Genomic DNA, 12,473 nt, shown 5'->3' with positions numbered 1-12,473 from the left:
GTGTGTCCGGTGTGGTTTCATGTCTGGCGTATGTGTGTGTGCCCCGTGTGTGTGTGTGTGTGTGTGTGTGTGTGTGTTTGTCCGGTGTGTGTGTGTGCCTGGCATATATGTGTATGTCTGGTATGTGTGTGTGTCCGTTGTGTCTCCGGTGTGTGTGTGTGTGTGTGTCTGCCGTATGTGTATGTGTGGTGTATGTGTGTGTCCGGTGTGTGTGTCCGGTGTGTGACCACACAGGTGTGAGATCGAGTCGACTCTGGAGCGTCTGCGTAAGCTGGAGCGGGAGCTGTTCTCCAAGGAGAAGGAGCTGGAGGAGAGGGAGAGGAGACTGAGGCTGTGGGAGGAGAGGCTGATGGAGAGGTCCAACATGACGCCCAGCCCCAACTCCCTGCTCCTGGAGCGCAACACCATCACCCCGGTGGGCGCACGGCACACACAGGCACCCTGAGCACCACACAGTCCCCCTGCTCGCTGGAAACACCGAACACAGGCCTTTAAACACAGCCCGTCTCACTCTAAACCCACTATGGGGGCAGCCGGTGGCTCAGGAGGTAGAGGGGTTGGCTGGTAACTGGAAGGTTGCTGGTTCAACCCCCGGCTCCTACTAGCTTGTGGAGGTGTCCCTGAGCAAGAACCCCTCACACCTGACTGCTCCTGACCAGGAAGGTTGCTAGTTTGTATGTGTGCATGAATGGGTGAATGTTAGGCAATATTGTAATGCGCTTTGAGTGGCCACTGGTTACAAAAGCAGTGTATAAATGCAGTCCATTTACCATTTACACACAGCCAGTGGACGATATTTATCGAGCACTAAAAGTAAAAGTACCTGTTTAGTTTAACCTTGCAGTAACACTGCCAGGGTTCTATTCCCACTAGGGGCCCCATGCTAGAATATATGCACTTAGGGCAAAGAGGTTAAGATGTAGACATGCACCAAGCAATACATATTTAAACAGCGTGCATTAAACACATTGAACGCTTTAAAGCCAATAAGACTGGCCAGTCTAGCTCATGTTTATGCATGGCATTAACTCTGCCAGGGTTCGATTCCCACCGGTCCAACCATACTGAGTCTGTATGCACTCGTGGTATTGTCGGACCCTTCGGCTATTAGCATCCACTACATGGTCTATATCAAGGCATAATATAACCACATAATAACAGCAATGATTCCCTCTATAAATCTGCACTATGTACTTTTTCTCTTTAGCAGCCTCTAGTGGCTTGGGTTGTGGCTACAGTCATAGCGATATCCCTTTTATACGACAGATAGCTGCTGTTGGTACGTTACAAAGTTACAAAAGGGAAGGGTTAAGATATTCACCAATTGCTGACATGTTTTCTCTCGCTCTTTCAGTTCTTCACACCGATGTCCATCGGCTCTTCCGGCTCCTTCTTCCGCTCCCACTCCCAGGAGTCGAACAGCGCAGGTCTGACCAGTGCTGGTTTAAGCAGTGCTGGTCTGACCAGTGCCGGTCTGAGCAGTGCTGGTCTGAGCAGCACCGGACTGGGCAGTACTGGTCTGAGCAGCTGCATCCTGCGCACCCTGAGCAACGGGGACACGGAGAGGGGGAGCGCTGGGGGAAGCAGCGGGGGGCTGGGCTCCCTGGATGGGGGCCGGCTGCAGGCCATGCTCCGGGGCTTCCAGGGGGGCTTCGGACAGGACGAAGACGACGAAGAGGAGGAGGAGGAGGAGGAGGAGGAGGACGAGGACGAGCGTGGCACGCTGGAGGAGATCAGCAGGGGGGGTCAGCAGGGCGGGGTCCCCGGGGAGCCGGGGGTAGCCAGGGTGCAGGTGACGGTGCGCAGCTTCCCGGGCGGGGTGGTGGAGAGGGAGGAGAGGAGCTGGGGGGACGCGGACCGGGGGGGGGTGCAGAGGAACAGGGTGACCACCATCGTCAGGGGGTTCTCGGGGGGCTCCCAGCACGGCGACGGGGACGGCGAGCCGGAGGGCCGGTGGGAGCTGGAGCGGCGGGGGTCCAGGTCGGAGGAGCGGGGGGGCATGGGGGAGGCGGGCTCAGAGGGGAGGATCCAGACCATGTTCAAGGGGATGGGCGGCAACCTGGGGGGCTTTGGGGAGATGCTGTCGCTGGACCTGGACGACATGGGGGGCGAGATGGGAGACATGGACATGAACATGGGCGACATGGGCGTGATTGAGGTGGTAGGTCACGGGCTGAGGAGCCAGAGGAGGAGCGACAGGGGGCTTGTGGTTCAGGGCGTAAGGGGGGACCGCAGCGAGGCCGTCAGCCAGAAGATCAGGGGGGAGGTGGGGGTCACACGGGGCCACTCCGGGGTGCAGGTGAGCATGCGCTCCTCATCCAATCAGAACTCTTCGAGTAGCTGCAGGGTGCGGCACGGAACCAAGATCAACATGGCCACCACCGCCATGGACATGATGGAGCTGGGGTGGTCTGATGACAGTGACTAGCAAACGTGTGCCTTTTATTTTGTACTGACTTACATGCACACAGACAGGCACACACACACACACACACACACACACACACACACACACACACACAAGGTCTGGCAAAAACATACATACACATACGCAGGTCAAAGCCAAAGTTGACTTTTTGTGCACATACCTGAGCTCCAGGCTGTGGAGATACCAGCTGCAACAGGGCTGGGTAGACACTCTAGTTTTTGTTTGTTTAACCATTCATTTCTATTATTATTACGACAATGTTTTGCTAGAATGATATACTGTGTACTGTGAAGTAGGAAGGATGAAAAGGACTCTTGTTTGTGTCGTTTGTGTCATTTCTTTAGAGTGACTTCACCTGTGTATGTTATTGTGCTATTTAAAACTGCTGAATAACAGGTACAGGTGTATCAGAGTACAGCACTTGAACGCCGCTCTTGTGAGGCAGCACCTTGTTACATTTGACTTCCCGCCTACAGAAATCCTATCTTGTCGTTCGTAGATTTGATTTGTTCAAAACTTTGACTGTTGAGCTTTGACTTTTATCAAATTCTAACTGTGACCCTAGTGTGTGGACTTTTCTTTTGGCATTTACTTCTGTATATTTTACCATTTTTCAATAAAATAAGAATAAAACCGAGACAATGTCTTTTACTGCAATCTTGCTAGACGATTCAGCTACAAAACAGAGCTCCAGAAATTGATTAGGAAAATAAATATTATACAATGATATGTTATCTTACCAGCTTTATTAAATAAAAGGTTACTCAACTGAGTCCCCCTCACCTTGTTTCACCCGAATATTGTATAAAAAGAATATCATTTTATTAAAAATCGTTACAGAGAAGTACTTTTCTACTGGGTCTCCATGGAGAATCTTTTTTTCGGACCCCTGATGATGCAATACCAAAGCCGACCACTAGAACCAAGATTTACCAACCAACCTCAAGTACAACTTCCTCACACACTGAGACGGCTTCGAATAAGATAGGATTATTAATTATAAGGTGTGTTCTGGTATCCTTTCAATGAGCTGTTAAGCGAGAAGAATAAGAACCCGAAAACAACAACAGAGACAAGGACAGAGTTCTCAACAAAGAATTTGACCAAGCAATATCCAGGCTAGTCCTTCACTGCTAAACCATCGGGACTGAAACGACCAATCGCTCCCGCTGTAGCACACCCCGAATTCCTGCCCTCTCTCTCCCCATTACGCCCTAACTCGGGGCTCCGGGCTCCCGACAGAACTCTTGGGGGCCCCCGTCACACACTGAGCAGCAGGGCCACCCCGGCCAGCACCCACTTGGCGGGCCTCTCGCGGGTCTTGAGGCTGAAGGTCCACACGTAGGTGGGCCCCCTGATCTTGGTCTTGTAGAGGGGACACTCGTAGGTGTTGCGGGTCTCCTGGCGGTCGTTGGGCACCGCGCGGACCGAGATGACGGGCATGGTGGGGGTCAGCTCCTTCAGGCGGGCCTCAGTGATCACCCCCGCCTGGGTGTCCCACCTGGCGCCTAGGGAGGGAGGGGGGTGACCAGGGTGAGATAAAGGTGCTGGAGGTGTGTGTGTGTGTGTGCGTGTGTGTGTGCGTTTGACACGGGGCAGGATAATCTAGTAGAGATAGGAAAGTCGAGTGTTTTGGGGTTTTGGAAGCAGAGCAGAAAAGGTTCTGGGTTCGATTACCGAGGTCTGCTGTCATTTTTGAGATAGATGCTCTTGCCCCAACCTGTTCATTAATGGCAACAGATATTCACTGTAAGTCATCTTTGGATCAACGTGTCTGATAAATGACTGAACCCACTGCAACCCTAGGTTTAACAACAGCGTGAATGTGTGACATCGCCACGAACCACTGTTACACGCACGGGTGACAGGTTGACAGAAGGGCGCGAGGCACCACTACATACCTTCCATGTAAAGGCCGTAAATGTAGGCGCCCTCCCTGGCCGGCTGGTTGAACTCCTCTTTGAACTTCTTGGTAACGTCCACAGTGAGGTTCATCTTGTCCAGCGGCCACTCATTCTTCCGGGCCAGAGACTGCATCACAGCTGGGGAACCGGACAGAAGGGCATGTGACACTATGAGACACAATTAGACTGAATAATGAGACCAGAAAAGGGCACGGAAAGAAAGACTGGCAACCTCAGAAGACCTGTTCCACTATTTGTGCCTCTCTCTTAGCATGCCTTGGTTTGTGTGTGTGTATGGTTGTGTGTATGGTTGTGTGTGTGTTACCAGTGAGGAAGGACTGTGGGTTGAAGAGACCGGACAGCCAGACCACACTAGGCAGTGACAGGTCCTGCGTCCAGCTGTCCAGCTCCCTGCAGCGTAACAACACATCATTGTACCTGACAGAGAGAGAGAGAGAGAGAGAGAGAGAGAGAGAGAGAGAGAGAGAGAGAGAGAGAGAGAGAGAGAGAGAGAGAGAGAGAGAGAGGGAGAGAGAGAGAGAGAGAGAGGTGAGTTCTTCTCAACAGCACCCTGCATGCATACAAATTATGCTGTTGACGTATCTGTCAACAGACAGTTGAATAACTGTTGTGTATAATACAAATAATCAGGAGGAAGAGGTAGGAGGAAACTTCCATTCTATTGAAAAGAAATACCTAAAGAATCTATCAAATAACAGTGAATCTCTATTTTTCAGATAATTTCGACACATACACGACAAATTGCTCCATTTTCTTTATTGTACAGAGATTACTACCGGTTTAAAGGTATAATTATGTAAACACACACACACACACACACACACACACACACACACACACACACACACACACACACACACACACACCCCCCACACACACACACACACACGCACACACAAACACACACCACAGGGCCAGGCTGTAGGTGGAGGGATAGGCCAGCTTGGTCCAGGTGTCTGGGACGTTCTCAAAGAACAGAGCCGACTGAAGCTGCTCCATCTCAGAGGAAATGGCCAGCTCCCCCTTCATTAGAAACACACACACGTACGAATACACTGCATTAATATTGGTGTGGAGGCCAATGTGCACCAGATACGGTAGGGCACCGGTACGGAGGCCGTGTGTGTGCCGGAACAGACCGGCGCCAACCTCAACCGGTGCTCCAAAGTCCAATGGCTGCAGGTGGGGCACTTTGATGACTTGTGATACATATCTCAATAGGGTGCTATCAAACAATAGATAACTACATGAACATGAATGAATGTCGGTCGGGCCAAATATGTAGAGTTTTGCCAGACCGAATGATAGCTGCCAGCCTATTTGGATTGGATTTAATTTCAAATCACTGAAGTCCAGAATCCCGGTTAATGAAGCAATGTAGGCTATATAACAGAACATAAAGACAAGAATGCGTTTGAATTAAGTAGTAAACATCTAGCAAACCTAAACGGTTGATATAATTACTTTTACCAGAAGGGAATACAACTCCCAATAGCGGAACAGAGCTGCTGCACGCTAGTGATGCCGCTGTGGAAGTTCTATCAACCTTTCCATTGCACAAAAAAGGAAATACACACACACACACACACACACACACACAAGTACACTGCAGTTTCCCGACTTGTGTGTGTGTTTGGCATGTGGTTGATGTGGTGGGGTGAGCTCACCCTGAGCCCCAGGTCCAGCTCCTTCAGCGAGCGGCGGATCTCGTTGATGAGGGCGTTCATGCGCTCACACTCCTGGAAGCAGACCAGGATGTAGGGCGAGCGCTCGGCCGTCTTGGACGAGATGTCTGACATGTTGTACTCCTCCGGAAGCCTCTCCAGCACCTCGTCCAGAACCGTCTTCACCTGGGGCGAGGGTAGAGATAGGGCTTCTGGGTGGGCTTCTGTTATGTTTTCCATGTGATTATTATGGCTTAATAATGATGACTGAGGCAGGATAATGTTTGATATAGCTATATATATATATGATAGCATTGTAAGCTTGTTGCAAGGTGATATAGACATGGGAACACGAATGTAAAGACTTACTTTCAATCTTTGGAGTAAAATAACTCCCTGGATAACACAGCCATATCACTGAACTCGTCCTTTAATGTTAAGTACTCTGAACTGTGGCCGTGGAGGGCCGATACACACAAACAAACTCAATAAGGGCAATTGTGTAAGTCCTGCCAACATGGGTGAATTCACTGTTTAACCATTTAGCAGACACTATTATCCAGAGGTACTTGGTGAGGTGAGGCTGAGAACATTCAAAGCCTTGAATCAATACGGGAGCCACTACCGAAATGTTAAGTGCTAAACAAGCAATTACAGCATTGATATGTGTGTGTTTTTGTTGTGTTTTTGTGTGTGTGTGTGTGTGTGTGTGTGTGTGTCTATGTGTGTAGGTTTGTGTCTGTCAGTATGTGTGTAGGTTTGTGTGTGTGTGTGTGTGTGTGTGTGTGTGTGTGTGTGTGTGTGTGTGTGTGTGTGTGTGTGTGTGTGTGTTGGCTACCTTCTCCTCCAGGCTCTGGGAGGCCCCCTCGCCCGCGGCGGCGTCCGGGGACTGGAGCTCCAGCAGCGTGTGGAACAGGCCGTCCGACGTCACCGTCAGGAACTCGATCTCCGCGTTGGGGTGCAGGCCGTAGTGGACGGGGCTCTCATGGGGCAGCATCTCGTCGACGTAACCGTGGTAACCCTGGCATGGGGATGTTGGGGACGAAGATGGTTCAATCACCGCTTTGATGGTTCAATCATCGTTTTGATGGGAATTTAAGTTTGTGATTGGTGTGGAAAAGGAGCTTGGACAGCACTTGAGTGTGAATGAGCTGAAAAAACACAACACCTTTCTTACGCAAGAAAACCCTGCTGTACGTTCCAAAAACATATTTCACAAGGGATTATAGTGATCAGTCAACTGGAAGCGGACTGGGGTGGGTGCAGAGCAGAGCTCCTCAGCGTGGTGCCAGTGCTCTGTGTGTTACCTGGTAGTCCAGGTTGGAGGGAACCACGAAGCCAGGAGCCAGAGCCAGCTTCCTGTCAAACTACAGGAGAACAGAGAGGACACAGTCATGAGGCTATATTTAAACAGACATTTCACTGGTTCATTTAGCAGACTTTAGATTTCATCCAAAGCCTATTTAGATGTGTTTTCATCCAAAGCCTATTTAGATGTATTTCTATTCTGCAGACGATTTCGGTTATGGCTAGGAGTCAAACACCCCAAGCAATATAACTATCCTTCCATTTCAATAAAATACCAAAATATACCCTAACAGAAACAGAAACAGAAACACGCACACACACACACACACACACACACACACACACACACACACCTGGTTGGGCTGCATGTACTCCTCCAGGTATGTTCTGCAGAGCCTTCGGTCCCAGTCGTCAGTGATGTGACCCCCGTACATAATCTCCCCGAACAGGTACCTCAGATCCTCCCATGGTACCTTCATCATCATCAACAACATCATCATCATCATCGTCATCATCATCCTCAGCTTCATCATCGCCATCATCATCATCATCATCATGATCATCAATGCCACTAAAGTCATCAACGTTATCAATGTAATCCTAGTGTATACACTTAGTTGATCAAAACACACACACACACACGCACACGCACACGCACACGCACACGCACACGCACACGCACACGCACACACACACACACACACACACACACACACACACACACCTGGGAGTTAGCCTCCAGGTAGTTGTACAGCACGTTGACGGATATGGTCAGGTCTCCCGTGTTGAAGGGGTACTTCCTGTTCCAGCCCTGGGGTCCGAACTTCCTCCTCTCCGCCACACAGGCGTGGAAGTAGCATAGGGAGAAGAGGATGGTCTTGAACTCCTGCTCACGACTGCACTGGTCCAGGATGTCCTAGAGAGGTAGACAGAGGCCCACAAATCACCTCACATTTCCCCCAGACACTACCGCTCTACTGGTAATGTTTTGCCACTCAACCACTCTTGAATTTGCCCATCCAAGGCAGTGTCAACAATATAAGAGGTGACAAGTAGCTAGTCAAGAGGGCGGAGGGGTTAAGTGTGTTCTTCAAGGACACCATTACCAGAGAAGCTGCCTTCTAGGCTGCTGACAATTACAAAGACTATTCTTTATCGTAAACACCCTTGACTAGATGATTGCGTTCCTGTTTCCTCACCTGATCAAAGTTGTCCAGCGCAGCATGCAGGTTGGCATGCATGCCGGTGGGGGGCTCGTTGGTGATCTTGATGGCATTCTCAAGGATCCCCTGAAAACAAATAGATCTTTTTTCAGAGCATATTTTATCAGTTCCTTGCAGCTTGTGATTGAAAGCTTCCCTCCGAAAAACCAATGAAATAGAAAAGTAAAGCACTCATACCAACCACATCTAACGACACAGATTTCGTTGGAAAATTGCACACAATTCTTTAAAAACTCGTTCCCACCACCCCAAGGGGGGCCTCAGTGGGTCATATTGGTGGAGAGCCCCGCTTAATGTTTTCAGCTCCAGCTTCAGAACCTCTCCGAGCGTGAGCTGCCCACGGGGGGCGACCCACGCTTGTTGAGGTGTGAGGTGGGGTAAGGGGGTGTAATGTGTTCACCTGTGGGATGATGTGCTCCTGTGGCGAGGGGGTCGGCTCTGCGCTCATGAACACGCGGTAGTCGGGATGGCTGCTCTCACAGCAGCGGTCCAGGAGCTTCTCCAGACAGCCCAGCCAGCGGTACACCAGGTGGATGTTCTGGACCGAAGCACACACGACTTAGACACAACGCCCCAGCTACTGGGAGAGTAGGTAGCTCAACTTGGGAGACTTATTGCATGTGATGTGATGAGAATGTAGAAATAGATCTATATTTTATTATGATTATTTATGTTTTATATATTTTATATTCTACTTCAAACTCTCCTTATTGCACCATTACATGACTGGCAAGGGTTGAAACACAAATTGATTGGTTTTGTTGTTGTTTTTTTAATGAGTGTATTTCTACAGTGGCGAGTGTACACTGCGTTGATTTAAAACCTTGACAGACACTTTGTAACAGTAGCCTACTGCTTTACAAGCAGCTACCACTGTTGTTCGAGTTTGTGTCCATCAATTACGTATTTAAAGATGCCCTCCTCTAGAAACATGAGTGTGACGCCCTGTTCAGGAAGATTTGCGTCGTCTGCCATCAGACTTTAGATTTTGATCGGAAGTATTTTTCTATGGAACTAAGCCAAAGACTAATAAGGTGCACCACTTGTCCTCCATCAAGAATGACCCTGTGCTCTGAGTCACCACCATGCTGCCCGCTCAGACCTGCAGTATGATCCAGTGGCCCTCCTTGGCAGCGCTCTCCATGGCCGCCTCAGCCACCGCCTCCTGGCCCTGGCCCAGGGACACGTTGTGCAGCTTGCCCAGGTCGATGGTGAAGCCCAGCTTCCTGCCTAGAGACCAATGGGAGAGGACAGTGGAGATGAACAGCAGAGGACAGTGGAGATGGACAGTAGAGGACAGTGGAGATGGACAGTAGAGGACAGTAGAGACGGACAGTAGAGGACAGTGGAGATGGACAGCAGAGGACAGTGGAGATGGACAGTAGAGGACAGTAGAGATGGACAGCAGAGGACAGTGGGGATGGACAGTAGAGGACAGTAGAGATGGACAGTAGAGGACAGTGGAGACGGACAGTAGAGGACAGTGGAGATTGACAGTAGAGGACAGTGGAGATGGACAGTAGAGGACAGTGGAGATGAACGGTAGAGGACAGTGTAATACAACAGGATCAATCCCTATGTGATCTGAATATGGGCAGGAAAAACACACTCACCCTCACTCACCCTTCTCAAAACTTCTCTGCTAATCATCTCCTAACCACTTAAAAATCAGCAGGGGCCCCAGGGCCACAAGGGGCCCCAGCCGCCCTTGCACGGGGCCATGGCCTCTCTCTTTTCATGCCTGCTGCGTGCTATACATATATATGTTTTATAAACCGTAGGCCCTACGTAGGGTATAGAGACAAACTAACCCACGGCCATCGTACATTTTCTTACGCAGATCTCAATCGTTTTACCGCATACTTTTCAGTTGGTTTGTGTGTTATTCTTATTAATTATCTTTACCTTCAACGATTCGTTGTATCGGTTTAAACATTGATGTGTCTCAACAAATAGTGCTACGAGCAAAGTATGCTGTACCAGGTGACATGGAATGTCTTGGTCCAGTGCCCCCTAGACCCCCAATGGGGGCCAACCTCGGTTCTCGTCAGCCCTGGGTGCACATCTGTTACGGTGCGACCAGCATATCCAAATTACCCAGCGCCTCCACGTCCTTCAGAGGGTCCACCCCAGGGGACAGGATGAAGAAGACGGGAGAGGCCGGGGCACTCTCCCTGAAGGACTTAGCGAACTCTGTCTTCCTGCCCTCAGTGTACTTCACCCCCAGCTTCTCCTCCACAAAGTTACTACCAGACAGGGAGAAGGACAGAGGGAGAGAGAGGGTTAGAGGGGAAAGCAATGATGACCCTGACCAGCATCATGTGTTGTGTTAGCTTCCTTCTTCCTCCACTACCTCCTACTCCTCATTTTACAAACTCCTCCTCCACCATTTCCTCCTCCTCCTCCACCTGCTCCACTGCCTCCCCCATCCCTTCCTCCAAACACAAGCCACTTTCCCCGACATCTCCTCCTTCCTCCTCCTCCTCCTTCCCAACCTCTTCCTCCCCCTCCCCTGCCTTCTCCTCCCCCTTCCTCCAACCCCACCTCCTCCCCCTCCCTGGTCCTCACCGGAGGGCGTAGGTCATGCGGTCGGGCCTCAAGGCCCTCATCATGATGAGCTTCTGCAGGGAGCTCTTCCCCTTCCACTCCTGGGGGAACTTCTCCTTCTCGGGGCACTCCGACTCCACCACCTTCTTCCAGCGCTTCGGGGAGCCCTCGATGTCCCGGTCCAGACCGCGGAACTCCTCGGTGAAGCTCATGGTCTGTGGACGGGGAGGGGGGACCATGGAAGGGGTGAGTGAGTACATTTACGGAGAGCGTACAGAAGCTTTTCAGTCCATTGTCCATCCAAGATATGAGCGTGTTATGTCTGTTGTTGATGCTGTTTTGCTGTCTATGCTAATGGCCTGCATTATTTATAATATCTTCTATTTCTGAGCTGGTGGATCTGAGCTGAGGGATTGAAGGCTGTAGTTCAGAGAGAATATAGTGCATCTAAATGGACCGTAAGAGCCCTGAAACATGGGTGGATTTTATTTGACTAGAGAATTATGGAATTTCTTACCCAGCAATGGGGGCTGATGCACCGTGTGGGGCCTTATAGTGCTAGGGCGTCCATGTGTGTGTTGGCATGTGTGTGTGTGTGTGTGTGTGTGTGTGTGTGTGTGTGTGTGTGTGTGTGTGTGTGTGCGTGCGTGTGTGTGTGTGTGCTCTGTGCCTTAATGGCGCTCCACGCTGGGCTGGACAGGAACTCCAGGGGGCTGGGGTAGCTGTGGTCGATGTTAAAACGCAACAGGAAGTCCAGCTCTCGCGTGTCTATCTCCTTACTCATCAGCAGCAACTGAAAATACACACACATACACACACATACACACACACACACACACGCACACACACACACATAAGCACATGCACGCACACACACAACCATGCAGTCACACACACACACACACACATAAACACACACACTCACACACACAAAAACACACGCGCACACACACACAGACATATATATACACACACGCACACCTGGAAGTCCAGCTGTGCGATAAAGGTGAGCTTGTCTCACACACAGCTACCCATATGCCCACCTACACACATGCCCATTCTCTCACACAAACACACACACGCACGCTCGCGCACGCACGCACGCACGCAAGCAGGCACGCACGCACGCACGCACGCACGCACGCACGCACGCACGCACGCACGCACGCACGCACGCAGACCTGGAAGGCCAGCTGTGCGGTAAAGGTGAGCTTGTCTCTCTCGAACAGCCCCCTGCTGATGTAGTTGAAGGTGGAGTATGTGATGCAGTCTATCAACGTGTTCACTCTGCTTTTCACGTCCTCGTAATGGTCTGCCATCTCCACGGCCTTGTGGAACACCACAGTGTAGGCCTGGCCAGGAGGGAACGCAAAAGGAA

The 12,473-nt window shown here is 50.6% G+C and overlaps 2 protein-coding genes across 2 annotated transcripts in view; one reads left to right on the top strand and one right to left on the bottom strand.

Annotated features, from left to right (window-relative positions):
- Positions 1-2,428, top strand: part of LOC307085781 (mitogen-activated protein kinase kinase kinase 20-like) — a gene marked incomplete at its 3' end in the record, with an annotated part of 12,659 nt that extends 10,231 nt beyond the window's left edge. The window contains exons 10-12 of the mRNA XM_079750642.1: positions 235-415; positions 1,355-1,624; positions 1,922-2,428. Coding sequence (XP_079606768.1) covers positions 235-415; positions 1,355-1,624; positions 1,922-2,428 — 958 coding nt within the window. The remainder of the gene's footprint in view (positions 1-234; positions 416-1,354; positions 1,625-1,921) is intronic.
- Positions 2,429-3,688: 1,260 nt separating this feature from the next.
- Positions 3,689-12,473, bottom strand: part of dnah9l (dynein, axonemal, heavy polypeptide 9 like) — a gene marked incomplete at both ends in the record, with an annotated part of 68,563 nt that continues 59,778 nt past the window's right edge. Inside the window, 16 exons of the mRNA XM_079751531.1 lie at positions 3,689-3,936; positions 4,330-4,470; positions 4,658-4,770; positions 5,261-5,376; positions 6,021-6,203; positions 6,856-7,038; positions 7,325-7,384; positions 7,679-7,798; positions 8,050-8,241; positions 8,525-8,614; positions 8,949-9,086; positions 9,651-9,778; positions 10,646-10,794; positions 11,117-11,310; positions 11,766-11,888; positions 12,277-12,447. Of these exons, the coding sequence (XP_079607657.1) occupies positions 3,689-3,936; positions 4,330-4,470; positions 4,658-4,770; positions 5,261-5,376; positions 6,021-6,203; positions 6,856-7,038; positions 7,325-7,384; positions 7,679-7,798; positions 8,050-8,241; positions 8,525-8,614; positions 8,949-9,086; positions 9,651-9,778; positions 10,646-10,794; positions 11,117-11,310; positions 11,766-11,888; positions 12,277-12,447 (2,349 nt within the window). The remainder of the gene's footprint in view (positions 3,937-4,329; positions 4,471-4,657; positions 4,771-5,260; positions 5,377-6,020; positions 6,204-6,855; positions 7,039-7,324; positions 7,385-7,678; positions 7,799-8,049; positions 8,242-8,524; positions 8,615-8,948; positions 9,087-9,650; positions 9,779-10,645; positions 10,795-11,116; positions 11,311-11,765; positions 11,889-12,276; positions 12,448-12,473) is intronic.

This window comes from Pollachius pollachius (assembly GCF_949987615.1).
Source record: "Pollachius pollachius genome assembly, chromosome: 14".
Taxonomy (NCBI): domain Eukaryota; kingdom Metazoa; phylum Chordata; class Actinopteri; order Gadiformes; family Gadidae; genus Pollachius; species Pollachius pollachius.
This window is presented reverse-complemented; position numbering and strand designations above follow the sequence as displayed.